A 27690-nucleotide genomic window follows, 5' to 3' on the forward strand; every position below is an offset into this window, starting at 1 on the left:
ACAGAAGCCAGAGGAAGTTGGAGAGGGTCCCTCTAGCAAGAGCTCGGGATTCCCAGACTTCCCATGAAGTGGTGGGTCCTTCTTGTGGGCCCCACAGTCAGCTGACCACAGCAGGTGGACCTAGCCTGAGCTCTTCAAACTGAATACAAAGGAATAATACAAAGGCCAAATACATGGCAGGTCAATTTTTCCCCTCCATGACCTGGGTTTCCTCAACTACTAATAATCACCACAGCAAATATAGAAAACAAATAATCTTCCACATCAACTATATCGGAAAAAATATATAGCTGGGAATCTGTTGTTCAAGAACTAAAGCCTGAGAAAAAGGCTTCAGATTTGACCAGCAGCAGATCATTAATACCATCTTACAGTATATTTGGTTGCAGACTGCAACACGTGGCTGGGGCTAAACAGAAACAAGGTGTGTCGACAACCAAACCTGAACTCAGCTTTACTAGCGGTAAGGTAGCTCACCAGACAGCATCTGTGTTGTCTTTGGGTCTAGATCCTCACTCTAAAGGTCAGCATTCTTTCTACAGTGACCTGGTTGTCTTTTACTCACTCCCAGGAAAGCCAAGAAGGTGATGGAACAATTCCAGCCCTCTTCGGGACAATGCAAAGAACAGCCTTTAACTCCAAACAGGGCACATACTAGGATGCTCCAGACCAGATGACAGAGGCATCCAGGTAGAGAATGCACATGGTCTTTAGAGTCAGTCCTGAGTTCTAGTCCTGGGTCCACCTGTTTCCAGCTATGAAGAGTACCATAACATGAGCCTCAGCCTCCTCCTCTGGAAAATGGGAATAACTGCACTTACCTCATTGGCTTATTGTGAGGGTTAAATTTAGATACTACGGATCAAGCGCTAGACACACAATAGAAATCCAGTAAAAGAAACCCTTCTCTTCTCCTCCAGTGATTTGAAACACCAAGGAATTGAAATTCTCTATTAAAATGCAAACCTCTTTTCCCCTCACTCTTCTTCTCTGCACCCTCCAAACACACCCCTTCAAGTCCTTGTCAACTACTGCATGAACTAGGATGGGCCCTAAGAATGGGCCTGAGCTTGCCAGGAGGGAAATAACAGATGGCAAAAAGAGAGTGGTCATGACCACACCAGGGACAGTTCCTGCCAGCATCACCTAAAACGGATCCCACTCCCTTTGGGAGTCGCCAGTCAATGCCTGTTGAGTGAACAAACCAGTGATTGGATGTAGCCAGGCTGTCCTTATCAAAATGCTTGTTTTGCTTCCAGAACACGTAAGGAGGTTTTTTTTTTTTTTTTTTTTTAAAGATTTTATTTATTTATTTGACAGAGAGAGATCACAAACAGGCAGAGAGGCAGGCGGGGGGGGGGGGGGGGGCGGTGGGAAAGCAGACTCCCCGCTGAGCAGGCTCAATCCCAGGACCCTGAGATCACGACCTGAGCCAAAGGCAGCGGCTTAACCCACTGAGCCACCCAGGTGCCCCATAAGGAGATTTTTTTAAGCCCAAGTTCTGTAATGCTTCCCAAAGTGTGATTTATAAACCGGAAATGTACGAGGTTCAATGTCTGATGTCCCCACCTCCAAATTCTAGAGATTCAGGATCTCTAAGGGTGACATCCTAGAATCCGTTCTGACTTCTGGCACACTGCAGTTTGAGGGGCATGAACTACTGTCTCTGACTGGCTCCTTGAGGTCACGGTGCTCTAGTGATTCTCCTTCAGAAGCATTCACTATCTCAGAGCTTAGTATGATAAAGGTCAAGGATGATGGGTGGCATACTAGAAGTTAAAAATAAAGCATTATAGGAGCACAATGGAGTGACTGATACTCTGAAGCAGGCAACTAGCAGGTTCTAAGAAATCCGAGGGCTGAGAGAGGCAGGAGACTACCAGCAAAGACATGGACACAGGAAAGGAAAGCGCACGCTGTCCTGCTTCTCAGCACTGCCTTTGAGCCCCTTCTGCTTTTCGTAAGTGTACAACGATCATGCCCACCACAGGTATGATCATCACCATATTACTGGCAAGACGGTTTTTCCCAAGCTTTTCTTTCAGTTCTCTGTTTTACAGGGACAATGGTTGTGATTTTTGCCTGCTTGTTTCCAAAGACAAAATCACGTTCTCAAATAAGCTTTCTCATGTGGCATGTGCTTCCTCTGACACATGACCTGCCTCCATCTTGCAAGTTGTTGACAGGAGCAAAATTCAGGGAATAGTGGGAGGGCCTCCAGTAGATGGGGGGTGGGTGGCAGGGGATATTGTGTGCAGAGAGGGAGGAGCAAGGGATGAGCCTTTGCTGGGCCAGAGAGACTAAGAATGGAACAGTAAAAAACAAAGAAGAGGAAGATGTCAAGGGCAAGTGGAAATACACGAGGTACAGCACCTCTGGACTTCTGGAAATACTAGGTGCTGCTTTTAAGAGGAATTCACTGTTATATAACAGAATAGGGCATTTGGAAACCCTCCTCCATTTGAAGCTTACCAAGGACTCTGTTGATTATGAAAAAAAATTTCCCAACAAATACCTATTAAGTACCTACTAAGGGCCAGGCTCCGTGCTACCATCCTACACAGGTGTTAGGCTCGTCTATTAAGTTATAGATCTCAGGCCTGTTTGTCTGGAGGTTTTTAACTTCACCACCCGTAACTACACACCAGTCTCTTCTTGCCCGTGGCTTTCTCCTGTGAGTGTGCTACCTAGTACACGCTCAACACCTAATTTGATTTATAGAAAACACAACCAGCAGAGGGTAGACACGATAATGTCCAGGGAGAAGGCATACACACAAAAAATGTTAAGGAGGGAGAGTACCGACAATGTCCTGGAACAAACCTGGGGTCAGATCCTGACTCAGTAGCTAGGAATTCTTTACAAAGAGGCTGGCAAGTAGCAGGTATTTAATAAATAATGATCATTTCAATTATTAATTGCTACTCTTACTCTAGAAATCTTGGGAGTATTGAAAGCTCATACTTTTTGGTTGATTCGTTTCTCAAGCTTTCTTAGTAGCCGCACTACTGACATTTTGGACTGAGTGTGTCCCTTGGTAGGGACTGTCCTGGGCACTGGAGGGAGTTTTTAGCAGCACCCAATAGATGCCAGGAGGAACCTCACCCCAAGCAGGGGCAACTAATAATGTCTCCAGATGTTGCCAAATGTCTCCTATGGGGTAAGATTACCCCCCGCTGAGAACCACTGGGTTATAATGAATGGTGCCCGTTTACAGGCTCTGAAGCTTCTGACCATATTGATCATTGTGTTGAGTTGTTGGTGGCTCCAACTGCAGACTAGCAGGAGGAAGCCTCAGTTTTGGTCATCCTGCAGCATATCATGATAAGGTTATTTCTTCCTTTTGCTCTTTTCATGAAAAAAATAATTATTATTATGTTTTTCTCTATTTCCAAGGATGATGTAGACCATTTGGGGTTTTTTTCCCCCTAAGCTGGAGTCATAATGAGTTTCTAAAACAATGGCAACATAAAATCACTATGAAAAACAAGGATTGTCACAGTAACTGGCAATAGCTCAGGTCAGAATGTTCGTACTTAAGAGCCCTTGTCGCCGCCATTCTGAAAAGGACTTTTGGGTGTTTTATTCTGAAAATATGTTTTTTCTGTTCTTAGCTATAGCAACAGAAAGAAGGAAGGCCCCTCCACAACCTGTACAGAAGTTCTGGTTCTTTCTGGAATATGCACTAACTCTCACCATTCCTAATGGCTCCAGCCACTCTGGATGGCTCAGTTCAGGAGAAAATAAATTATGTTACAGCATAAAGTTTGAGTTGGGGGAAGAGTTCAAAATCACATCTTAACTGATAAGTTGTCCATCCAGAAATGCAGAAGTATTTATTGTGTGTCAGCGATAAAGCCAGTACAATGCTAAGCAAAACAAGTCTTCAGAAAAGTTCAGGGTAGAGGGGGGAATAATTAGAAATAACTAGAAAAAAGTAAGACCAAAAACAGAAGGACTGAATAGAAGGATTCACCAAAAGCACAACAGAGTTTGAAAGAAGGCAGAGCTACGGGAAAAAAATGGCGTATTCATTCAATCGTTCCTTCAAAACATATTATTGATGACATTGACTAATAAGCTACACACTCTGCCAGGTGTGTGAATGCCTTCGAATGGGCTCTGTCTTACTAACATGTACATAAATAAACCTATAATTGCACATTGGTCTATGTGTGATGAACAGGAGCAGGGCACAGTAACAGAGACCAAGGAGGGAGAAGGGGGCTGGAAAGGGAGGGCATCTCCAAGATGGTGCAGGAGAAGGGAGAGCGTCCCAGCTGGGCAAACAGCATGTGCAAAGATTCTGAAGCAGAGAAGAGCTCAGTGAGAGGGAAGAGCTTAAAGGAGACAAAGGGAGGAGAGAGCCTGCAGGGATGGGCCCTGGAAGAGTTCCACGGGAATGTTACCAGTCTCCTCTACCCAGTGTCTGCGAACGGTCCCTTTCCAGTCAACCTTTATGAGGTAAGGTGTATACAAGAGGAATTTCAGATTAAGTGAGAGAGATAAGGAACATCAGAAAATGAACAACTTGGGATAAACAATAACAAGAGGACCAAATGGAAGCAACCTGAAAGCCATCTCTCTAGAGGCTTCCAATGAGTCCTACTGACAATGAGGAAAAACCCCAGATCCTCAGCACCAATGGGGCAGTGGTTCTGAAACTTTACCTGCATCATAGTCACCTGAACAGTTTGTTAAAACAGAGAGCAGTCAGGGGTGTACCCCCCTCCAAGATATTCTGATTCAGGGGGTCAGGGTGGGGCCCAGAATTGCATTTTTAACAAGTTCCCGGATAGGCTGATGCAACTGGTCCATGGGCTACACTTTGAGAACCTCTGGTACAAGTCATTTGGGGACCTACATTTCCATGTACTCCAAATCCCAGCCTAAATGAAGGAACAGATCTCTTGCTTATTGTAGAAGAATGATCAGAACCCAGTGTTCTGTCTTGAACCAGCATGCACAGACTGATGTCTCTTCTGTGTCTGGTGATTTCGTGCATGATCTCATTTTATCGGTACCCAACGCTCTGCACAGCAGGTGCTATCATCCATGTTTTACACATGAGATAAAGAGACAAGGTAAGATTAGGCGAATTTCCAGAGATCACGCAATACACAAGTGACAGACTCGGGATTTGAGCCTGTGTTCAGAGCGGAGCTGTGTTGCTTCCCAAGCAGGCAGCTCTTCCTCTCCTTCCTCCCGGAGAGATGCCTGTCCGTCCTCCAGGCCTCACCGCACCACTAGAAAGCACCATGTGGCCTGCCCCTACTACCATTAGTGATGAATCTAGGTGGTCTCCGTTGACTCCTGGGGGCTGCTAGCGTTTTGACCTTGTTACTAAGTTCTTTGCTTTCCGTATAGGAAGGAGCAAGATCTATGAACTAGACACGTGACAGACCAGAGGTCGTTTTCCATCTGTGGCACTCAGTACGGAGTTGTAAGTATTCTAAAACACAAGCTGAGCAGTCAGATGGGCCTGGGACCAACCTCCCCTCTGTCACTTATTGGTTACATGACTGGTTATGTGACCTGACTTTATTAAAGTTCAGTTTTTCTTCTTTTAATAATTAGTAATTACAAGTAGCATCCACCTTAAGGTGTTGTGAGAAATGCATGAGTCAGTTTCATGTAAAGTATGAAGCTCTTCGCGTGGTGCTTAGCAAGCAACAAACACTCTGTAATTATTAGCTATTATTACTACCCTGTTATGCATTTTCTTTCAAAATATGGTCATTGTAAGAGGAGATTTAATTGTTGCTGTGCTAGATACACGGTTTCTTTTTGTTTACATTTCTCGAGTGTGGGACTATTTCATTGGTAGATCCAGGAAATATGAGCGACTGCATCGTGATTTGAGCTCCTCCTCTCCCCAATTAAGAAAAAACATCCCCATATACCCTTATAGACAAAACAGAGGGAAAACGGATTTGATATTTTGGGTAAATTTAAAATATTAAGAAACCATTGCCAATGAGTATGGATTGGTGGAGTGACAGTAACTTGGACGGGAGTCTGAGATCAAGGGGTCTGATGATCCCACTATGCCCAGTATTGGTCAAGCTGTGTGTGAGGCCACGTGCTCAGTTCTTGAAGGCAGGTTAAAGGGAAATCTTCCTCCCCTAGAGAGCACTCTGCAGGTGTGAAGCAGGATGGAATGGAGAAAGCAGAACGTGTTAAGAAAGGTCCATTTGTGTGGACAAGATTAAGATAGAATTCAATAGCTATCTTCAAATATTTTGGTAGCTTTCAGAAAGAAAGGAAGAACAGACTCATTCTCTATTTGCCATACAACACTCTAGAGCATTGTTTTTTAAATGGTAGTTGGCAACCCATTAGTAGAAATCAATGCAACAGGCTAAGGAGCATTTTAAATAAGTAAAAGAGAACATAATGGAAAATACCAGATGCAGCCAATCTAATAAGGATAATTACTATCCCATATACCTTCTGTCTTAGTTATATTTATGTTAAAATTTGTATGCATATGTCTCAATGTAAAATGTATCCTGATGTTGGGTCACAGAAGAAAAAATGTTGAAAGCTCTAGAAGACAAAACACAGACCACTGGGTGCAAGAAACAGGAAGTCGAGTTTTCATTGCCTTGCTACAAAGAAACTGTTATAATAATGGTCCCTGCTTAGCAACACCAGGCTTACTCAGGCGGGAGGAACCCGCCCAACATATACATCACCCCTCCTGTGATGCTCTAGCACAGGCTGAGTGCTGACGCCCAACAGGAGGAGGGCACTGAGTGTCCACCCCTAGGAGGACACGGAGATGTTCTGACTCCCCAAAAGAGAAAAGATCAGACCTGAGAGTCTGGTTATAAGAGAGAATAGAGAAAATTAAAGCCTAAATATCCAGACTCCAGAAGCCATGTGGCCTATGCAGGAAGAGTTGCTCTGAGTTGATAGGTTACACACAGGGAGCATGGGTCAAATCCCTGATGTTGTTTAGGATTCCTACTCTTGGACGGATTAGTTTCCCACCTCCTTTTCTAATTGAGGTGATAAAAGGACTCAGACATCAGCAATCAGGTCTCATTGACAGAAGCACCTAAATGGAGTCCCATGTGGACTGGATACCTGGTGATAGGAACTGAGCTGTGTTTTATCACGCCTCCTAAAACAGCAAACTAAAATCCAGTGCAAAGAACAGAGAGTCCCCAGAGGCTGCTCCCACACTGAGGGCTGCCCGATAGAACACGTGGCACCCGTTGCATTTGAATTTCAGAAAAGCAACAAAATTTCTTTAGTATAGTATGTCTCCAATATTGCAGAGAACATGCATACACTTTAAAAATATCATTTGTCGTTTTTCTAAAATTAAATTTAACTGGGTATCCTCTGTTTTTGTTTGTTAATTCTGACAAATACCTGCCCACACTGGGTTATGTCCCTACACCCACCTTACAGGATTCCTTGGTGTCTCCTTCTGTAAACAATGTGGAATGTCAGCACCAACTAGCTGATAGTACTAAAACGCAACAATGAAGCTAATAATGGAAAACAGGAGTGAAATTCAAATGAACATGGTGTTAAAGGCCTTGTCCCACTGAACTCCCCTGGGCTAAATATAAGGAGCTTTAGAGAGCAGGACAGACTCTGTGAGCCATCAGGACTGGCCCAGCATTTAAGGAAGGAGTTAATGGGGGTCACAGTCCCACTTTGTAGAGTTTCCATGCTAAACCGCAGGCAGAATGAGGGAGAAGAGTCAGCTTCGTTCACCTGCTCTCCATCATTCAGCATTCAGTGATGCAATCCCTAAAGGAGGAGGTGACAGCTTTCCTAAAACAGACATGATGCCGTTCATGCCTGGCACCCTTGCTCTCCTGCAGGTCATGCTGGGAAGAATGGATCTCCTCCAGAAAGCCTGCCGGGCCTCCCCTTGACCTCCATGATTGAGTCAGGCTCCTCTTCTCTGGGGTCCCAGGCCCTCCTTATGTTCTTCCTTGATTGCACTTACCATAATAATAATTACAACCACATGTGGAATGTCAGCTACTTTGCATTTATTATCTTATTCAATCCCTTCCAATAACCCTATGAAGTAGGTATTTGCATTCCCATATCACAGATGAGTAAACTGAGGTCTAGAGAATTTAGATAACCCAAATCAAGGTCCCCGGTCAGTAAGTACCCAACAGCTAGGAGGAGCCAGAGCTCCACTTTTTAAATTTTCTGTTAATTGGTCTTTCTCCCTGACTGAGGTCATCATTTCTTTGAGGAGAGGATCGTGTCCCTTCACCCTGCTGCCCCCAAGCCTAGCCTGCAGTGCGCAACAAGTTGGTATGCAGGATTGTAAACGGGTCAGCCCATATTTTTACAGTCAGATAGACCTGATTGCAAATCTCGGTTCTGCCAAGAATCTGCCACTGAGGTTCAGGAGTCTGGATTCTCATAATTTAGTCTGGAATTCAGGATGGTGGGTTAAGAACCCAAGCAGTAAAGACCAGAGCTAGGCTCAAGCCCTGGCTCTACCACCCACCAGGTGGGACTTGGCAAGTCATTTAACTTGTCCAAGCTTCAGTTCCCCATCTGTAAAATGAGTCAAATCCTAGTACCTTCCTTACAGGATTGTTTCAAGATGATTGACATAAATTTCTTAGCCAGATACTTAATACATGGAAAACACTCAACAAATATCAGTTCTTTTTATTATAGTGCATTTAAAACTGCCATTTGAACTGGAGTACATAAATTTTGGTTAACTACTGGCATACGTATTACAAATTTTAAACATAGTTTTCATTCAGGAGATCAGAACCTGGGGGAAATAAGCCCCATCACGTAAATAATTTAGGGGAAACTTATTTTAAAAGAACTAATCAAAGCAGAATTTAGTCTTTTTAGCATGAAAGAGTTCCCAGAAAAAGAAAGAAATATCCATGAGAATGTCACAATGGGAGTGTGGGATCAGGGCTACCATGATCAGTTGTGTAGGCTGCTCACTGCACAAGAGTGCCAGGCTGAGGGAGTGAATGAGGCAGAGGTGGGAGGCTGAAATCTAGCAGGCACTCTACCCACTAGACTGGGAACACTGTCCCTGCTCTTCATCCACCTGGAGGGGATGATTTTTTTCCAATTTGTTCAAAGGTACTCTGAGTTTGTGGTGGCTCTGGCTTTATACTTTTGTGGTTGATTCATTTTCCCTTTTCTCTTCTTTCAGCGTCACTATTGTGAAAATGATGAGGAAAGTGGGGGGCAGGGAGGAGGCAGCAAAAATGGATAACATTTACTAACATTTACTAAATGCTGGCTATTTGTCCGGCATTGTCCTAAGTGCTTTAGATGCGCTAACTGGTTTGATCCTATACGACAAGGAGAGCCATTGGAGGTGAAGGCAGTGGGGGTCACATAAGCTTAACCCACATGAAGGTCGCACAGGACAGAAAACCGCCTGCCATACCCTAGTCCATAGCAAATGTTCAGAATCTGGAATCCCTTTTTTAAGTTTGTAGGGGAGGCAGCAAATGTCCTTTCAAACCAAAAGGAAGTATTTTGTGTTAAGGACACAGCCTTAAGTTCTCTGGCTGGACAACCAGGAAAGCTACAGTGATGGACTTTTGTTTTTGGTCAACAGTCAGTCAGTGAGGGGCAAACCTGTGGAAGACAGAGACCCCAATGTCCTGGCAGGCTACACATCCCAGCACTAGATCTCCATCATTCAGCTCCCCTTCAGCCCCAAACTTTCTGCAGGGTTCATTACAGACCAGATTGTGCACCCACCGCTCCCTTCTCTATTCTCTTAAAAACCTGAAGTTTCCATAAAGTATTTACTGTTAAACAGCGGCATGAAAGCAGCTATGGTGCCCACTATTCCCGGTAGTGTTATTTAAAAAAAAAACAAAAACAAAAACAAAAAAAATCCTCTGAGTTTGAAAATAAATCTTGCTACCAGGTGGTCAGTAATCTTGCCAACTCTGGATTTGGGGGTATAAAGGTCATGGGGAGAGGCGAATTAGGCAGAGATAAATATATATACATATTTGACATTAAAATAACCATACATGTGTGCTATGATGATGAACGTCCGTGACTAGCGAGCCTGGAAGGAGAGCGTTTCAGCAGCCAGCACACAGCTAGAGACAGCAAAACCACCCCTGAACATCTGTTTTCCCCATTTTGCCAAAGAGCAGTCTTTTTTTATCCTTTTTTATAATTTGACCTGTTCCGTTTTCTGGCAAAGGGCCCTAGGAAGGCAAGCACTGCTTTTTCTGTCCGTATTCCAGCTTAAGATGGGAAAAGGGAGGAGGGACAAGAGCAGGAAGCGGGAGGAGACAGACAAAGAGAAACAGAGGCACAGATGAGGCCTGAAGCAGGGGAGGGAGACCAAGAGCAAAAGGCGGGGAAGAGAGGGAGAGGAGGAACAGAGACACAGAGCGAGAGAGCACACAAAAGATACCAAATCATTGCAAGTGCCCACCCTGAGAAAAACTGACTGAAGAAAAATACAAAGAACCAGGGCAGATTCGAGAATGATCATCCAGTAGGAAGGTCACCCAGAAATCATAACCACAGTACTCCCGAACAGATCCAGCGGTTTATAACACTCTCTAAATTCCAGCAGGGCTCAAAATCGATGAAACATTGTTGTTTACAGGTAGTCACATTGTGTTTAATAGTCATGTGTAACTGGACACAGACCTATATATTTCTAGTAAAAACATCTCTCTGGCAAGGAACATGCCCTTCCCATTTTCCTGTGTATGTGTGTGTGTGTTATCCCATTATTCTGTATCTGCTTCCTTGCTCTTTCTTCTCTTTAGCCAAGGTAAATAACCATTTATCCCCCAGAATTTATTGTTATTTCCCTTTCCTGCTCCCTTCTCTCTCCCAACCAGAACACCCTAGAAGAAAGCCTCACCCCCTGGCAATGCACAGCATCATTTTGCAAACAAACATCATGTTTGTTTGGCGATGAATTTTATACCTGAGCCTGAGCCCACCTGTCCTTAGATATGTTTTCAGATTCCTGAAGCAGGGGAATCTGCGGCTGCCAAAGCTTAGTTTCCTTTAGAAATAGCATGAGCACCATCACCACCGGGAAACCATCAGAGGTTTCCTGTCGCAGGGACTCGGCTGCAATACAGAGCAGGGAGAGCAGGAAGTGAGTGAAGGAAGAAGCCAGAAGGAGTTTTTCTGGATGTTGCTTCAGATCCCATTATGGAAAATTCCTTTGGAGCATACTGATCGTATTTGTTGGTCTAAAAACAAATAAATATACACACACATAGCTCTGAGCACTCACCGTTCATGTATTTATTCAGCAAATATATACAGAACCGCCCTATACTACACTGCAAGGCCCTGCAATGGCTCCTTCTATGTAGTTTATCACATTCAACCCACAACCAAATCCCCCTGGGAGGAGGGCAACTTGCACAGTCTCCTCCCCAGGAAACCGAGATTGGCTCTGGAGCCAGAGATTATTAATTAATTTATCAATTAATTACTTTACTTGAGAGACAGCACAGAGGGAGAGGGAGAAGCAAGCTCCCCGCTGAGCAGGGAGCTCAATGTGGGACTCAATCCTAGGCCTCTGGGATCATGACTGCAGCCGAAGGCAGATACTGAACTGACTGAGGCACCCAGGCGCCCCAGAGATTACACTTTTAATCTAAGGTTGGCCTCTAACTAGCTGTGTGATTTGAGGAAGATAATTTAACCAGTGTGAGACTGTGTTTCCTCCTCCATGATGCAAAAATAATTCCTTCAGCTCCCTGGAGTTGTTCTGAGGATGAAATGAGCTGATATCCCCAAACAGATCCATCACAGAAGAGACTGAGTTGCCCAGATTTAGGCAATACACCAATGGTGAACTCTTCTGTGGCTGTTCTGTGGGAGCCAGGAGGCGGGCCCGCACCCTGCAGCAGGGTGAGGTTTCCTGCGAAGGGAACTGAATTTCCCGCTGTCAGTCACCCTGAGAGAAAGCTGAAGGGGGGTGAACACTCTGTGAGTGTTTGGGGTTGGGGGAGGAGGAAGGCAGGACAGACAGGCTTCCAAGGGTGGAGAGATCTGGGGCAGATCCCAGGCTGGGGTGACTGGCCCTAGCTGTCTGGACAGCCAGCGCAGGGCAGGGAGCCAACCCCATCCCAGACTCTCGGTGGCTCTGGGCTTGCGCAGTTATGAGAAGGCCCCGGCCCACTCTGAGGCTGGAAGAGCCCAGAGAAAAGTGGTATCTTCATTCCTGCGGCCCGCAGAGGGTAGGACACCGGGAAACCAGCCAGGTCGCAAGTGAAGGCCAAGCCTCCAGGCTCTGGAATGAGCAGGGGTGGCAGCAGCCTGGCCAGTGTCGTGTGGCCACCAGTTCCTGAAGAACAGAGGTCACAGAGCAGTTAACACATGTCCATGGGCCTCAGTGAGGTGTGTGGTGGATTTGAGCTCCCCCAGCAAAAGCCTAGAGCAGCCAGAACTGACAGGACGGAAATAAGCGCTCCTGAGAATTACGGGAAATAACATTGGAGGGTGGCCTTAGAGAAAAACTTGATCTATTAATATGGGCAGGCCAGTCCTCAGAAGTCAATATATTTGAGGGCATCCGTGTGGGTGATATGATTCAAACTCCAAGCTGGGAAGCTATGTAGACAGTTTATACATGTAAAGTGCCAGCACAGAATAAGCGAATGATAAGCCCAGCATCTTCCTCCTCATTCATCCCCATATAACGAGAAGGAAGAAACTTTGGATGCAGGATACAGCTGACTTGGAACAAGATTTGTTCATAACTCTTGAGCCTTGCTGCAGCCCCCAACATAGGGTGGGGGAGGGCAGGTGGGAGACAATATTATTTCACTTAAATGCCCAATTAAACCTTTCAGAAGGTTTCGACCGTACTTGAAAGTATCAGAGTGCTCGCCTAGGGACATGAAAACAGTAAACAATTAATGATGGCCACTGCATTCAAGCAGTAATCCTACAATGCATTCATTCACTCTCATCCCAGGGTCTGCGGCCAATACTGTTACTATCCCCATCGTGTCAGCCGGGGCCCTGGCAGGAAAAGGACAGTGTGCCTAGGCTGTGCCCAAAGATGGTCTAATGAAGGCCAGGCGGACAACAGTGGGCCAAGCAGGGTTAAGGGGAAAGAAGCCCCCTAGGGACATCCATAGTGGGAAGCCATTGCCAGCCTAGGTCAGGAGAGGAGATTCCAGAATCCAGCAAGATCTAACGCCATGAGGGTGACTCTGGAGGAGCCGCGGCCGAGGAGGACACAGCCTCTCAGGAAGGGAATTAGTCTCTTGACATCTCTTTCTTTCCACCAAACACCCCCCTCCCCGCCACGCCCTCATATCCTTCCAGGGCCTCTCACTGGCCCAATCCAACTAGGAGCCAGATGGTACTTTCCAAAAGGTATGTTTTCCAGGGCATAGAGCAGAATGGCAAAGCATGGCGGGTAGGTCTGGCAGAACATCAGAGAGTAGCTGACCTATAGTCTTAGAGATAGGAAATGGAGATCCAGATCAAGTCATCTGCTCAAGGTCATGAAGCAAGTAAAAGGTAGAGCAAAATTTAAGCCCACACAGTATGACTCCAGGTCCATGTTCTTAACCACTAAGACTGGCTTTCTTTAAAAGCTTACTAATTATCCAACACCTCTTTTCTGCCTGCACCCTACCCAATCATTCTTCTGTTAACAGACTCCACCTTACTCCTACCCCATTTTCCCAGTCCTCTTGGAGCTAGGTGTGGCCACCTCTTTCAAGTTCAGGCCAAAGGAACATTAAGTGAAATGATATGCCCAGCTTTCAGGTTGTGCCTCTGTTTTCCTTTTGTCTTTCCTATGGACTGGAATGCAGATGTGATGGTAGGAGCTGAAGTAGCCACCCTAAACTGTGCGGAAGCAACACTTCAGGACTTCAGAGCACAACAAAGCCACCACAGCAGCCCTGGATTGCTTAGCTTAGGCTCTAAGTGAAAGAGAAACTAACTTGCTTCATGTTTAAGTCACTGTCATTTTAGCCTTTGTTACAGCAGCGAAGCCAGTATTCTATATCATACAGAGACCAAGCACCTGCATGGCCGGGATGTGACTCCGTCATTGCTTTGAGCAACATGACTAGTAGAGACAGCTGGTGATCACCAATGTAAGCGTTCTTCCTAGCAGACTGCTAGACTACATTTCCCATCCTCCCCCGTCTAGGTGAGGCAATGGGACTAGTGAGACTCACTAGAAGTGAGTCTGTTACCTCCAGGTTGAGACAACTCAACACAAGACTATAACGCAAGTGAGAAAACCGCCTTGATCATGGCGAGCTGCAAACTCATCTCATATCTAAGGACGGCAAGGGGGTAGGCTGGTAAACATTTAAGTTATTATTTTAAAGTTGTTACACTCACGTTATCATTTATTCTAATAAAGCCCATAGATTCTGCTTGAATGAGGAAAGTTAAGAGTTGCATGGGGAAACTCCTTCTCACAGTATACCTGCCCTCAGCGGAGTTAGCCCTGCGGCTCCCAAGAATGCTGTGGTCAAGAGCACTCCCTCAGGACTCTCGGGGAAGCTCACAAGGTCTGAGCACTGACAGCTGCAACTGAGCTTAGTGGGATGAGCCAGAGGGTCAGGCCCAGAGGGCAACTGATTAGGAGAAGTGAAGGGAACATGGGGGCTGTCTGCTTTTCGGTGGTGAGAAGGGACCTGCCCCCCATTTTTGCTAATGTCCAAATTTTCTAAAATCAGCACGTGTTACTTTTATACTGAAAAACAGTTTTAAAACTTTGACTTTTAAGAAAGGTAAAAAATAAATGGGATAAGATTAAAGAAGGAACAAAGGAGAGAACTCCAGGGCACAGGTCGAAGGATTCTGTCCCTGAGTGCATGGCTATAACAAGCAGAGGGGCCAACCTTAGAGATAGGTACCCGATAAGGCAAAGCATCCCAGCGATGACCCTCTTTCATTCATTCAACAAGCATTCTCTGAAGCCAGGCTCTATGTGGCCGCTAGATTTACGAAGAATGTGGTGGCCACCGTCTAGTGCAGTAGCTCACAACCTTGGCTATGCATAGGAATCACTCGAAATTTAATTTAATTTTTAAGTAAGTTCCATGCTCATTTATTTATTTATTTTTAAAGTAGGTTTAAGATTTGGACATTTAACTGCCTAAGCTACCCACGCACACCAGAAATGTGATTTTGAAAAAGCACACTGCTAAAACACTGATACTTGGGGCCACACTGTGGAAATTCTGATGTAACTGCTCCGGATGAAGGCTTGGTCTCAGGACTTTTAACGTGGAGGGTGGACAACCACCAGGAGGATGTGACACATGGGCTTAGTGTTGAAAGAGGGGTAGGAGAAAAGGAGAAGAGAGAAGAGAAACATGCAGGTGCAGGGAACAGAGCTGAATTTTGAGGACTGCCCCTGGCTCAAAAGTGATTAGAAAGTTAGAGAAGGTGGAGGATGATGCAGATCATAGAGGTCCTCCCATGCCTAACCAAGTACGTATCCTCTAGGTAGGGGAGTTGATTAAAGTTACTAGATAAGGGCAGACATGGGCACATCTGGATTCACCTCAAATCTCCAGGAGTTCCTTCTTACCCACGCAGATGGCCAGTACTTCTGCCCATGGGTGGGACTATAGAAAGGAAACAAAGAGGTGTGGACCTTGTCTCCTTGAAAAATGGCACCATCACAGAGAGAGGGCTTATTTCCAGATTGTCCATCACAGGCAGCCTTCAATACAACACTCATCTAGAGATAGACTCTTGTCTCCACTGCCTTTCCAAAATCCCCTTTTTCTGTAAGTCAATTTCATTACAAGATCTTGCTGAACACTGAGAATAAACCTGCTAAGAGGCCATGTAGTTCATTTGGAGACAGATGAAAATCTGGAGGTGAAACCAACCACCAATCACCACAAGAAAGTAGCGGGGTTGCCACCAAAGGTTTCAGATAGAAAATCATTCCACGTGCTGCTTCAGGGGCAAATCACTAAATAATTCAATTGACCAGATCAGATCCCTGAGCATCTGTTTCTGTAGACCAGGTAGTTGCAGAGAAATTTCTAGAAATAAAAATGGTGTTAATAGGTGGTTAATCGGTGGGACAAGTGGTAAGAGCCATTCCATCCTTCCTGCACGTAAGTACCTTTCAAATGAAAATAATAATAATAATAATAATAATATAACAGCACCAAGTACTTGCTGACGATCTGTGCATACAACACATGGTGCTAGGGCTTTACAGGCACCATCTACAATATCCATGCGAGGCCCCATTCGGGTGAGATAACTGAGGCTCAGAGCAGTTTAATTGCCTACCCAAGGTCACAAGTAAGTGCAATGATAGAATTCAAACTAAGTTTTTGTTTTTCTGTTTTGGGGGGGGGCAGGCAGAGGGAGGGAGAGAATCCCAAGCAAGTTCCACACCCAACTCAGGACTCAATCTCACTACCCTAAGATCATGATCTGAACCAAAATCAAGAGCTGGATGCTTTAACCTACTGAGCCATGCAGGCGCCCCTCAAACTAAGTTTTTATCACTTCCCTCTACTCTTCAGGTCCCTAATCTTCTGGCCAGGCATTGATTCTGTACTCCTCTGTGTTCCAGAAAGAATGACAAGCTCATCAACTCTGTAAGAGACATTTTTCTCACTGTGCTTCTAAGAAAAGCACCAAAAACCATAATGACTCTTTCCAAGGGAGAGATGCCAGCTTCCTCTTTGATCTGAGCAGCATGGAAACAATGCAGTCCCATCCAGTGAGCAACTCTGTCTGGGGGAGAATAGCCCTTTGGAGACACCATCCACGCGAACAATATGGCGAGTGAACATAAATAATAAATACCCAGAGGAGGCTATGGGCCTCCTTCGGCTCGGGGCTCCTCGCAGCATCTGGATGACCCCTTAGAGGTCACCTGGCAAAACACCAGCTTCTCAAAGATGAGAAAACAGGCTGGTGACCATATCTATTAAGGACAACGAAGCAGTGAGAACACTGGTGTCAGGCTCTCAGCCGTGTGTTTTCTATTCTCAGGCATCCCACAATCTCAAAGCCCAAGAGGGAACCCCACGGTTCCGGTAACACTCTCATCTTCTCATGAGAAACTGGGCATTTCCCATATGCAAATGGAGGAGAAAGAAGGTTGCTTTCTTATTCTCTACCACGAATTTGAAGGGCTGTCCCTATTTGTCAGGGCCTTAGCACTGAGCACACAGCCCAATCTCTTGCTCCGGGAAGTAGCTATGGAAATGGAAGAAGGTCAAACACCTGGGCCTTTCTGGCACATAAATCATCCTGTGAATGCAAACTCAATTTAGGAATTATACAGGCGATCTCTCAGAGCAAGGAATGCTCAGCCTGCCTTTGCTTATGCTTATCTATGATTTAAGGGAGCCAAATAGCTTCTGTCACAGTGTGGGGTGCTGATGGTGGTGTCATTAATACACAATTATACACGAGTGGAGCAGATCACCAAGAATCTGTCCTCTTAATAAATCACTTCACGCAAAGCTATTGTTCAGATGGCATTTTCATTTCTTAAAAGGATTCGCTATAGTGAGCCTTTGAAAGCTAGTTTTGTTTATGCATTTAATCTATGATTCCATTTACAGAGACAAGGATTGCCAACTTGTCAGAAACACATCTCCTGAACCAAACAAGGTACCGTGTCCTGCCTCAGAATGCCAGCCTTGATCCAGATCTATTTTGGGTGCCTGGCTCAGGGAAATGAATGGAAGCATCCAGGAGGTAGAATTTTATTTAGGAGGAGAGGCTGACCAGAAACAAGGCTGTGACTGTTACTGTGGATAAACATTTTTAAACAGCTGTCATTCCAGTGAGGAAGGCAAGATTTTCAAGCTGGTGATAAAAAAACAGCAAGGACAGATTTGACAGCCCAGACTGTGAGCAGCTAAACTAAACTGGAAAGTCGCAGGGAAGGGGGTGGGATGGGGGGGGGAGGACCAACCACTGAGCCACCAAAGTGAGACTGGATGGCAGGAATATTTAGAGAGATCCTGACAATGCAGATTTCCTTCCCTCTGCACAAGGAAGGTATGACTGTCTGTGACAGGAGTGTCGCAGTTCACCAATCACAAATCTACACTTATAGGGACAGGCACCAACCATAGAGGAAGAAATGCCCTATGCCCAGATACCTACAGGCTGAATGAGGAACAGAAAACAGGGAGGAACGCAGTTCCCAGGTCGTGACTACACCGCCACCCTTTGGGGTCCCCGACTTGATTAAATTCAGGTTATAGACCACCTTCACCATGCCCTTCTCAGCAAGGTACTTGGCAAGACAGAGCCAGCCACCGGTGAGTCTTTCCAGGCAAGATGAGTCCGGCTGCTTCCAGAGGCCCCAGGCCAGGAAGTTTGCTGTGCCTTGCTCCTCGGAGCAGCACCATCGACCTGGACACACAGGGACATAGGGACACAGGGACACACACACACACACACACACACACACACACGGGTGCGCGCGCGCGCGCGAGTGCCACATCTGGCACTTTCCCCGTCACCCCAAAGCACACGCACCGTAAAAAGGCCGGTCCCTGCTGTGAAAGGATTGTGACCGCCCCCCGAAAATGTCCCCTGCCCCCTTCCCTCCTCCCCTGCGGCGGATAGTGTCTCGGCGCCCCCAAACTCGCGGTTTCTCGGTTTTTTCAGAGGGCAGAATTCCGAGAAGAAAAGGCAAAAGGGCTAGACTTACCTAACTCCTCCGGGCTGTAGGGCGCGGAAGAGGCTTCCACAAACTCACTGTCTGGAGGAAGAAAGAAAGCAGAAAACAAAAACAGAATCGCAGTCATTCAGGGCAAACGGATTAAGCATCTGTTACCGAGCAGGTCCCCTAGAAAAGCGCGGGTTTCTCTCTCCCACGGATGGGAGTCCGTGGACCCGGCGGCCAGGCGGGATTCGGGACACCCGATCCAAGGCGGGTAAGAAATTGCCCAAGCAACTTGCGGGGACAATTCGGGTCGGGGACCGAGCGTCTCCCAGGCGCGGGCAGGTGCGCGCCAACTTTCCGCGGGTGTGACCCCGCGGGTCCCCGGGCCGGGCGCGCCGGGCCCCGGCGTCTTCATCCTGAGCCCTCAGCAGGAAAGGAGCATGGCTGGGTCCGCCAGGCCTCGCGTTGACGCCCCGGCGCCGAGAAGCCCCAAAGTTTCGCGGCGGGTCCGGGAGGCCCGCGGGCGCGCGGCAGTGGCGGCGGCGAGCTCCCCGCGCCCACCAGGCAGGGCGCCCCGCGCGCATCCCCGCCGCCGGTTGCTAGGCGACCGCGGCCGTCACGCTCGACAGCGGCGCGCGCGCTGCCTCCCGACTCCCTGTTGGAGGGTGTCCTCCCCCGCCCCCGCCCCCTCTGACCATTTATTAAAAACTGGAGCATAACCAGTTCTTAAACGATTCCTGCCTTCTTGTATGACGTCCGCTCTACTCCGCTGCTTGGAAGACCGTTTGTTCTGGGCGGGATTTTCTAAGCTCGAGTCCGTTTTGCCCCAGGGGAGAAAGAGCTTCGAGTGCTCCCACTCCCCTTATTTTTGAACCTGAATTCTAACTGCAGTTGAAGCAATACTTCCTCCCCTTAAGAGACCACCCGGTTCAAACAGCGAAGGTAGTATGTCTCCATTTCAAAGGCAGGAAGACTGAGCCTCCGAAGTTAAATAACTTAGGGATAGGACTGCACAGCACTGTGAGTGTGTGTGTGTGTGTGTGTGTGTGTGTGTGTGTGTATGTGAGAGAGAGAGAGAGAGAGAGAGACTGAAGAGAGCAGAGCTCTTCTACTACATAGAGGGTTGAGTGGTTTCAAAGCAGGACGTACAGACAGAAGTTATGATCTGAGAGTCCAAGAGGCAGGTCCTGAAGTCATTCATATTTGATTGTGGGAACTTCCCTCTTTGGAGCGGTGACCTGAATAACTTGGGCAGATGCATTTTGCATTTTCCCCCAGGACTGACTCACTGCTCCGCCTGGGACAGCTCTGGGCTTTAGGGATGTGCTCCACAGAGCAAGACCGCCCTGATGTCGGGAGGAGTTAAGAGGAAGGAAGGAGGAAACTTGGGAAATGGCTGTCCCTTCTCTGTCCTTGTCCTTGGAGACTAACAGTGGGAGTCAACAGTCTGGGCAACATCTGGGGAGACGTCTAGTCTAGTCTCAGAGAGACCAGATCACCAGCTGCGGCAGCCTGAGGGCCCCTGGATCTGTGCCAGTGTGTTCCAATTCTGTAAACACTCAGCCCTCTTCGGGTTTTCCACTGTCAGCTTTTGGTTTACAAATTACCTGGGAGGGTGGAAAGAAGCCACTGTGGCTAGCCATTGCTCAAGGAAGAATGCTGGCGAAGCAGGGGCTTCATCCCTGAGCCGCCTAGCCTCTCTCTCTGTCCTCTTCTTTTTTCTCACTCCTGACAGTTGGAGCTCCCAAATCCAAGAGGTGAATGTGCTGGGTGAAAGTTCGCAGGCATCACTCCATCCTCCCTCACCTCCAAGGATCCTCCCATTCGCCCTTAGGAATTCATGGTTCATCAGAAGCACAATTCCCCATATCCTCAGCCTCTTCACGGTTCCATTCAGTTTCTTACTCTGATCCAAACCTGACTCTCCCTGAATATAACAGACCATGTTAGCTACCACCTCTGTTTATTGTAGCCATCTTCAGACCCTTGGATTATTACACCTCATTCCTTGAAGGGACGGGCGCTTAGATCAGTCACTTTCCCCAATTCTATTCCTGTGGATTTCTTATTTTGCATATACATAGTGGATTCTTCTCATACTCTGGTCTCTCACCTCTTCAACATTATCTCCTTTCCTTGCCATCCTCCAACTGTCTCAGCTCCCTGCTCTCACAGTGACACCATCCTTCATCTTAATGTCAAGCACTTTACTCTCCACCCACCACCTCCTACCTTTCCAGTCTACTCTGTTATCTTAATCCAGTGTCTCACCTATGATTTCCTTATCCCATGACCTTTTCTCTGTCCCTTACTCTTCTCATGACCTCGCCTCCTCCCTTATATACCTTAGTATCTGGGTTCATTATTGCCTTTTCTCTATTATGTACACCTTCAGAGTCATCTCCCCCCCACCCCATCTCTCCATACTATTTACCTGGAAAGACCGCAACCCCGATAAAATCGGATTCTCCACTTTTTATCTGTCAGCACCCAGCTAAACATGATTGGAGAAACACAGCATCATGCCTTGTGTCCAGTTCATGATCGCTGACCTCAAGTAGACCTGTGTACAGCCCAGCCATCCTTCTCCATTTGCTTATACTACTTCTCCTCCTCTCCTGTAACTATGGGTGAACTATCTCTACTCCATCTAAGGCCACACCCCCCCATTGTGGATCAGATCCTGTCCTCTCTTATGTGGCTTTTCCCCCTTCCTACCTAAATTACTGTTCTCCTCTGTCCTAGAGCATTCCCATCAGTATACAGACATTCCACTATGTTCACTCTTTCTTGACACCACCTCTCTCCCCAGCTGAGGCTCCCAATTCTCAGCTGCCCTCTACAACAAAATTCATCAAAAGAATTGTCAAGGCTCATTGTGTCTACTTCTTTCTTTTGCTCTTAAAGGCAAACACGTTTCTAGTTCACCAGTCTTCCAAAATAGCTCTTGCCATGGTCAAGATTGCCTTTGCCACTTCCAATGGCCAGTTCTTGGTCCCAATAGTAGCTTTCAATTCACTGATCGCACGTGTGGATGGGCTCGAGTGACTTGAAGTTTAGTGTCCTCTGTGTCCCCATCTTATTGAGAAGCCATTACTCTTTGTGTGCTAAGAGAGATGATCTATGGAGGACCTTGGTTCTGATGTCAGCTCCGCTACTAGTTAGTAATTTAATTTCTACAAGCTGTAGTTCCTCTGATAATGGAAATCATATCATCACGCCCGACTCATAAGGTTGTGTGATGAGAGTGCATAATAAGCTGATGTACTTGGAGCCCCCAGAAGAGATACTGTCACGTTTTGAAAATCAGGTAATATATTAGTTATCATTGGATGGCAAGCTCCTTTACAGCTGAGAAAAGTGGGCTCCTTACTTTCTTTCAACAACTTTGAGTTGTCAGAGGATGCTTCAAATTAAGGGCAAGGTCACATTGCCCTGACTTCAGCTGTATTCCCAGAGTTGGCTTGTAGGTTGGTTAGATGGCAGTGGGAGAAGGTTTTCCCCAGGGGAAGAGCAAAATAGATGTGCTACTTCGCAGAAAGGTTCTAAAGCCTGTCAAACTCTTCTACCTCACAATGGCATGTCCTTCAATTTGCTCCTAGAGATCGATGCCTAAAAAACCAAGAGATTTCCTTACAATACTTCAGTTATTTGAATTTCCTAATCACTCAAAGGTTAATGAGAAAATATGTTTCTTGTTTTGATCTTCACCTTTGAAAAATATTAAATATATGATTTCAATTTCCTATCTTAGAAATCAAGCAGAGCAGGCAATGCTATTCCCTGTTATTCAGACATTTATGGGGGATTGACCATGCTTCCAGGATGGTGCTAAGTACTGCGGAGGCAAAGGGGATGGGAACAGGCTCCTGCCCTCCCTTTGCTTCCCATCTAATACAGGATTCACAGGATCTTATAGAACCTCAGGCCGTGTCCAAAGTGCTTACGTATGCTTGACTTCTACAGGCCCCTTATAAAGAAATGGTTATGCTGGACGGTCTCTGATCTATAAAGGACAGTGCACAAGCTTATAGGTTGGAAGGCACTCTCAGGGATGTTACTAAATCTCTGAGAACCTTGGTGTTCTGACTTATTTCACTGGACAGTCAGAAGCAAACCGGTAAAGTCTGAGACAGAGCCCACACTCTGTGTGCTTGCTAAATGTGCCTTCCTGTCCAACATAGAGGGCCTGACCATGCCGAGTCCTCTCTTCAGACTATTCTAGAAGGAGAGCGATCCTCATACAGCATGGTACCTGCAGACAGGATCCACAAGTTCCTCCTCCTGTTTCTAGGGCAGCACTTATTAGAGAGAGGGACATGTGGGGAGAGAGTGGCAAGAAGGAAATATTTCTGGGGCTCAGGTTTTCCATAGAAACAGATTACAGAAGGGGTTAAGATCTAATGTCCGTTTTTATTATTGTTTGCTACATCATGAGTTGAATAGGTTTTGGAAGCTAGCCTGGGAACCCAACCCCTAGCTTTAATATTCATATGAAGATAGATACATATATATGTCAATTAATTGTTATTATTTAGACAAATAATATATGTTCTAGGTAAAGGAAAAATTACTTAATACAGATAAGTATAAACTAAAAAATGAATTCCACTTTCCCATCCTATTCTGGTCTCCATTCCCAGACTGACACACCATCCACAACCTCTTGTGCGTCCTGGGAGAGAATTTTTTAGGCGTATCCAAATGTATAAATCAATTGTTTAACCAAGTCACATATCATACTACAGATTCCAAATTCAAGGCAATAAATTTCTAAGTGAAGTTTTGGTCCAACTCCAATCATAAGCTGGGGTGTGACTATTTTCTGTTTAGGAGGGCAAGAAAGTGCACACAAAAACAAAACAAAACAAAACAGAGAAAAAAGGTCCTATCCATCAGCAGAAAACAGTAAAGTTGTGAACAAAATGTAGACATTGGGAGGATGATGGTTCGGTTATCTGGAAAGCTCCATCTGAGCCTTCATTCCTTGGTGAATGAAGTATGGTCATATAGCAACATTGGCTCTAACTCTAGAATCTAAGGAATTCTTAGGTCCATCTCTCAAGCCAAGACACCCTGCAGATGCTTTTGGGGTGGCTAGAATAGGGCTGTGAGTACTGTGCCCATCACTAACACCCTGCTGAGTTGACAGGGATTGCACCTGGCCAGGCTATGGCCACTGCAGTCTGAGAGTGCCATCATCCTCTAGCCAACTCTGCCCACATGTTGCAGGGCCTGCCTTGACCATAGGCCCTGCTTGGAGGAAAGGACACTGACTGGGCCTGTTGTTGTCTCCAGCCAGTCTTCTCTGACTCTTGGGTCCCCAGGAGCTACACCACTGCTGGGTCACTGAAGAAGAGGAATAGATAAGAGTCTCATACAGGTACAGCTTCTTCCTCCAAGAAATGGGCAAGAGGCTAAATGCCACATGGGGAGACTTTTTTGTAGCTAAAGTCTGTTATCCATTCCCTTTGCAAGAAAGAGCTGTGCAAATTCCATAATAACAAGTCTGAATGATAGCTAGAGGCTGCTGGGATCCGTCCACAGCCTTCCCAACCCCAGCCCCTGAAGGACACCAATTTCAAGCATGAAAGACAGAAAGAAGTGGGCTGAGCCCTCCTTCTGCTTTCCTCTCCTCCCTGACATCTCCCTTTGCCCATCTTCTCAGCAGGTAGCCTTCTGTCTCCTGGAGGCCGTCTGCTAGTTAAGGGCAGAGCAGCGAAGCCGAAGCCGTGTCCACCGCACCTCCTCTTTCCCCCAGGGGAGCAGGAGCAGGACTGATTTAGGAGGGAAGAATGGGCATTAGCTGCCTGCTCAGGCACAGCTCCCCTCTGTTATCCAGTCTCTTATCTGTGTCCTCTTAGCACAGGCCAACCAAGGACAAATGTATCCCCATCCATAAGGTTTCCTCAGAAAGAAATTTGCACTAAAATGGTCATGGTAATAGCTCCAGGGCTGAATCCACCCGCAGGACAATCTCCCCTCCTCCTAGGGTTTAATGCGTGTATGTGTGTGTAATATATATATATATATATATATATATATATATATACATATATATATATAGTGTGTATATGTATGTATATAAATATATATGTATTTTAAGCACAACCCAACTTCTTTATAATTCCTAATGAGATGGAGAATGAAAACATAGTTGCTTTATTTCCCTTAAATGAAAAACAAAACCTCAGGTAACTCTGTTAAGTGTTTTATAGCTTCCAGAAGAAAGAAACGGGTTCCATGGGAAGAGCAGTTAAACTATCTTGCCCCTGAGAAAGAGTCCTTATCCTTAGCAGAAACAATACAAGCCAAGAGATGATAGGATACGATGTCTGCCAGGATGTCAAGGACTCATTTGGGTAAAGACATCAAATAATTTCTCCGAACAATCCGGAGGCCAATGCAGTAGGCGCTATGGATAAGCACAAGGGGCTTCATGAGATCCATGAACAAACTGTCCATCCAGCCCTCCTGGATTCCTATTACTAAGTATGAAACAAAGATGAAGATTTAAAAGACTCCTCACTCAACATCGTATCAAAGGAAATAAACTCTGGCTGAGCCAAGAAACTACTGGAAGGTATATATGGACATGAATCAGAATAAAGAACCATTCCAAAAATACACACAGAAAAAGGTCCCCGCAGAGGAAAATCATACACTTCCAACTCTCACTCAGTCGGATCTATTGAATGAAATCAGACAAAATACCCTGTGTTAGGATTAAGGGGTGGGGGGACATTTGCTGCAATTGAAGTCTGTGAACAAACCATTAAAAAAGAAATCCATTGCATGCATGTGAGTCCCTGCTGAGACGCAGAGACCTGCCCCTTCTCGAGTTTTCCACCTGAGTTTCCTGGACCGGAGCCTGTGATGAACTCTCCTTTCAGAGACTGCAAATAATCCACCTGGCCTGTGCGGGGCCTCTCTTCCTCCACCTTGAGATGGTTTTTCCAAAAAGCTATGGCCCCACTAGTGAACATAGCCTAGGTGCTGGAAGGAGCCGCAGAAGCCAGGGCCCTGACATTGCCACTAGTCTTTGGGGCATCTCCCTGATGAGTCTCCAAATCTGCCAGACCGTGAGCGCCTCGGGGCCATGTAAACTGAAATGATGTTTATGGAATTTGTTCAAACAAATGCCAACAGAGAGGACTGTGGGTAACAGATTCCATTGTGTTAGTCTTTTTACCACACCATATGCAAGAGGAATAGGAGAAAAAGAATCAAGCCTCACGGAAAGTTGGAGATGCCAGATGGTGTTGTCCTTTGAAACCAACATACAGGGTGGCTCCGTCGGTTAGGCGACCGACTCCTGGTTTCTGCTCAGGTCATGATCTCAGGGTTATGAGATCTAGCCCCACATTGAGCTCCACAGGGCGTCTGCTCGCAGATTCTTTCCCTCTGGCTCACCCCCCACTGTCTTTCTCTCTCTCTCTCAAAAATCATTAAAGAAAGAAAAGAAACAAACAATCAAGGAAGTAAAATGGACACAGCATAGCCTGGCAACAGGAAGACCTGAGTTCAAAAGTGAGCTGGGCCGGCGTTTGCTGTATGAGTTTGCCTCCCCAAGGCTCAGTTTCCTCATCTGCAATAACACCTTGATGAGATTTTAGTGAGAATTTAATGTGAAATCAAATAACGTTGGCAGCAGCGCCGGGCACGCCTGCCACCCCCGAAAGAGTTCCTCCTTTCCTTCCTGGCTGATGTTAACACTCTCCCTGACCTTGAGGGAGACCAGAAGGGAAATCTGCTTCTTCCTGTTTCTGCACCCGTGCTGGGGCAGGGTCATGGCCTTTCCACCAGGTGTGGGTTCCTGAACTTCCTGCCTCTCTCCGAGTGAGGAGCGTAAGCAGGTTGGGTCCCCTGGCAAGAAGGGAGGACAGTAGGATTCCAGAGAGCTGAGTGAGCACATCTGTAACAGGGAGAAAAGTGTTTTAGGGAACCACTAAGAAAGGATGTGGAGGGCGCCTCTCCTGCGCCAAATCCCCACACAGATGACGTGGCAGCTGGCAAATCGAAGGATCAGCTGGTGATGTCCCAGCCAGACATAGAGCTCTGGCCAAACCCTGGCCAAGCCCTTCTATTGGACGTATCCAGGACTGCAGACACAGTGTGGAAATGTGTTCCAGACCTTTACAAGGAATTTGAAAAACCACACACCCAGACCCTGGAGGGTGTTTTCAGGCGTGTAGGAAGCAAGAGTGGCAGAGGGACTTTCCTCCAGAAACTCCATTTCACCCCCAGGCATCCTGAGCTCTCCTTGCCAGCTTCCCGGGGGCTGTCCCTCTCTAATGGCAGCCCGAGATGCTCCAAGGATAACACAGAGACAGATGTCCTGTGGATCTGGCCCCGCCTCCAGGCCTATGACTCACCGGGATGACGGAGCTTCCCTGGCAGATAGCACAGTTCTCAGAGGACTCCATGAAGCCAAGAACAAAACCCCAAGGCTTGGACCCCTCCAGGACTTTCTCTGGGACTGCACTAGAAACGGAAAGTCTCCTAGCCCACACTGGTCTCAGAAGTGGAGCGGCCAGTAACAGCCAGTGGTGGGCGAGCTGGTGCAGCGCTTAGGGCATGGAGAAGAGATGCTCAGAAGCAGGTGGGCCAAGGCCTTGGCAGTGGATTAGCTGGAGTGGCGTAGGAGGGTCTTGGATGATAATGCACACACTGCAACAGCACTGTTGATTTTCTGGCCCTGCTCCGAGCCAGTGCTCTTTTCTACTATGACAAAGAAATAACCAGCAATAAAAATCTATAACTGGCCCACCGGAGCCTTAAACCGAGAAGGCAGAGTAGGGAGTGTTGGAGGGTAAAGGGAGGAGCAATGGCTTATAGGACTCGGGGTCAGGCAGATCCAAGTTCAAATTCCCACTCTGCCATTCAGCAGGAAAAGGACCTTGTGCAAGCCTTGTGTCAGCCTCTTTGTGCTGTTTCATTTATAAAACAAGACTAAGGCTGTGCGAATGAATTGAGATCATCTCTTTCTATATGAAAAAGGCTCAGCATAATGTCTGGTGCAATATATATACCTTGACTTTTCCCTTTTTTTTTTGACTTTTCCTTTTTCT

At 46.4% G+C, this 27690-nt stretch overlaps 1 protein-coding gene across 8 annotated transcripts in view; it reads right to left on the bottom strand.

Annotated features, from left to right (window-relative positions):
- AMOTL1 (angiomotin like 1) overlaps positions 1-27690 on the bottom strand; it is a 152290-nt gene that overhangs the window by 94405 nt on the left and 30195 nt on the right. For 6 of the 8 annotated variants that reach the window (XM_004754517.3, XM_045087176.1, XM_004754519.3 and 3 more), the window contains one exon: positions 18665-18715. In XM_004754517.3, coding sequence (XP_004754574.2) covers positions 18665-18715 — 51 coding nt within the window. The remainder of the gene's footprint in view (positions 1-18664; positions 18716-27690) is intronic. The other 2 variants (XM_045087179.1, XM_045087178.1) reach the window with 1 other exon arrangement.

Source organism: Mustela putorius, unplaced genomic scaffold (assembly GCF_011764305.1).
Source record: "Mustela putorius furo isolate JIRA1106 unplaced genomic scaffold, ASM1176430v1.1 tig00001069_pilon_pilon_pilon, whole genome shotgun sequence".
NCBI classification, from domain to species: domain Eukaryota; kingdom Metazoa; phylum Chordata; class Mammalia; order Carnivora; family Mustelidae; genus Mustela; species Mustela putorius.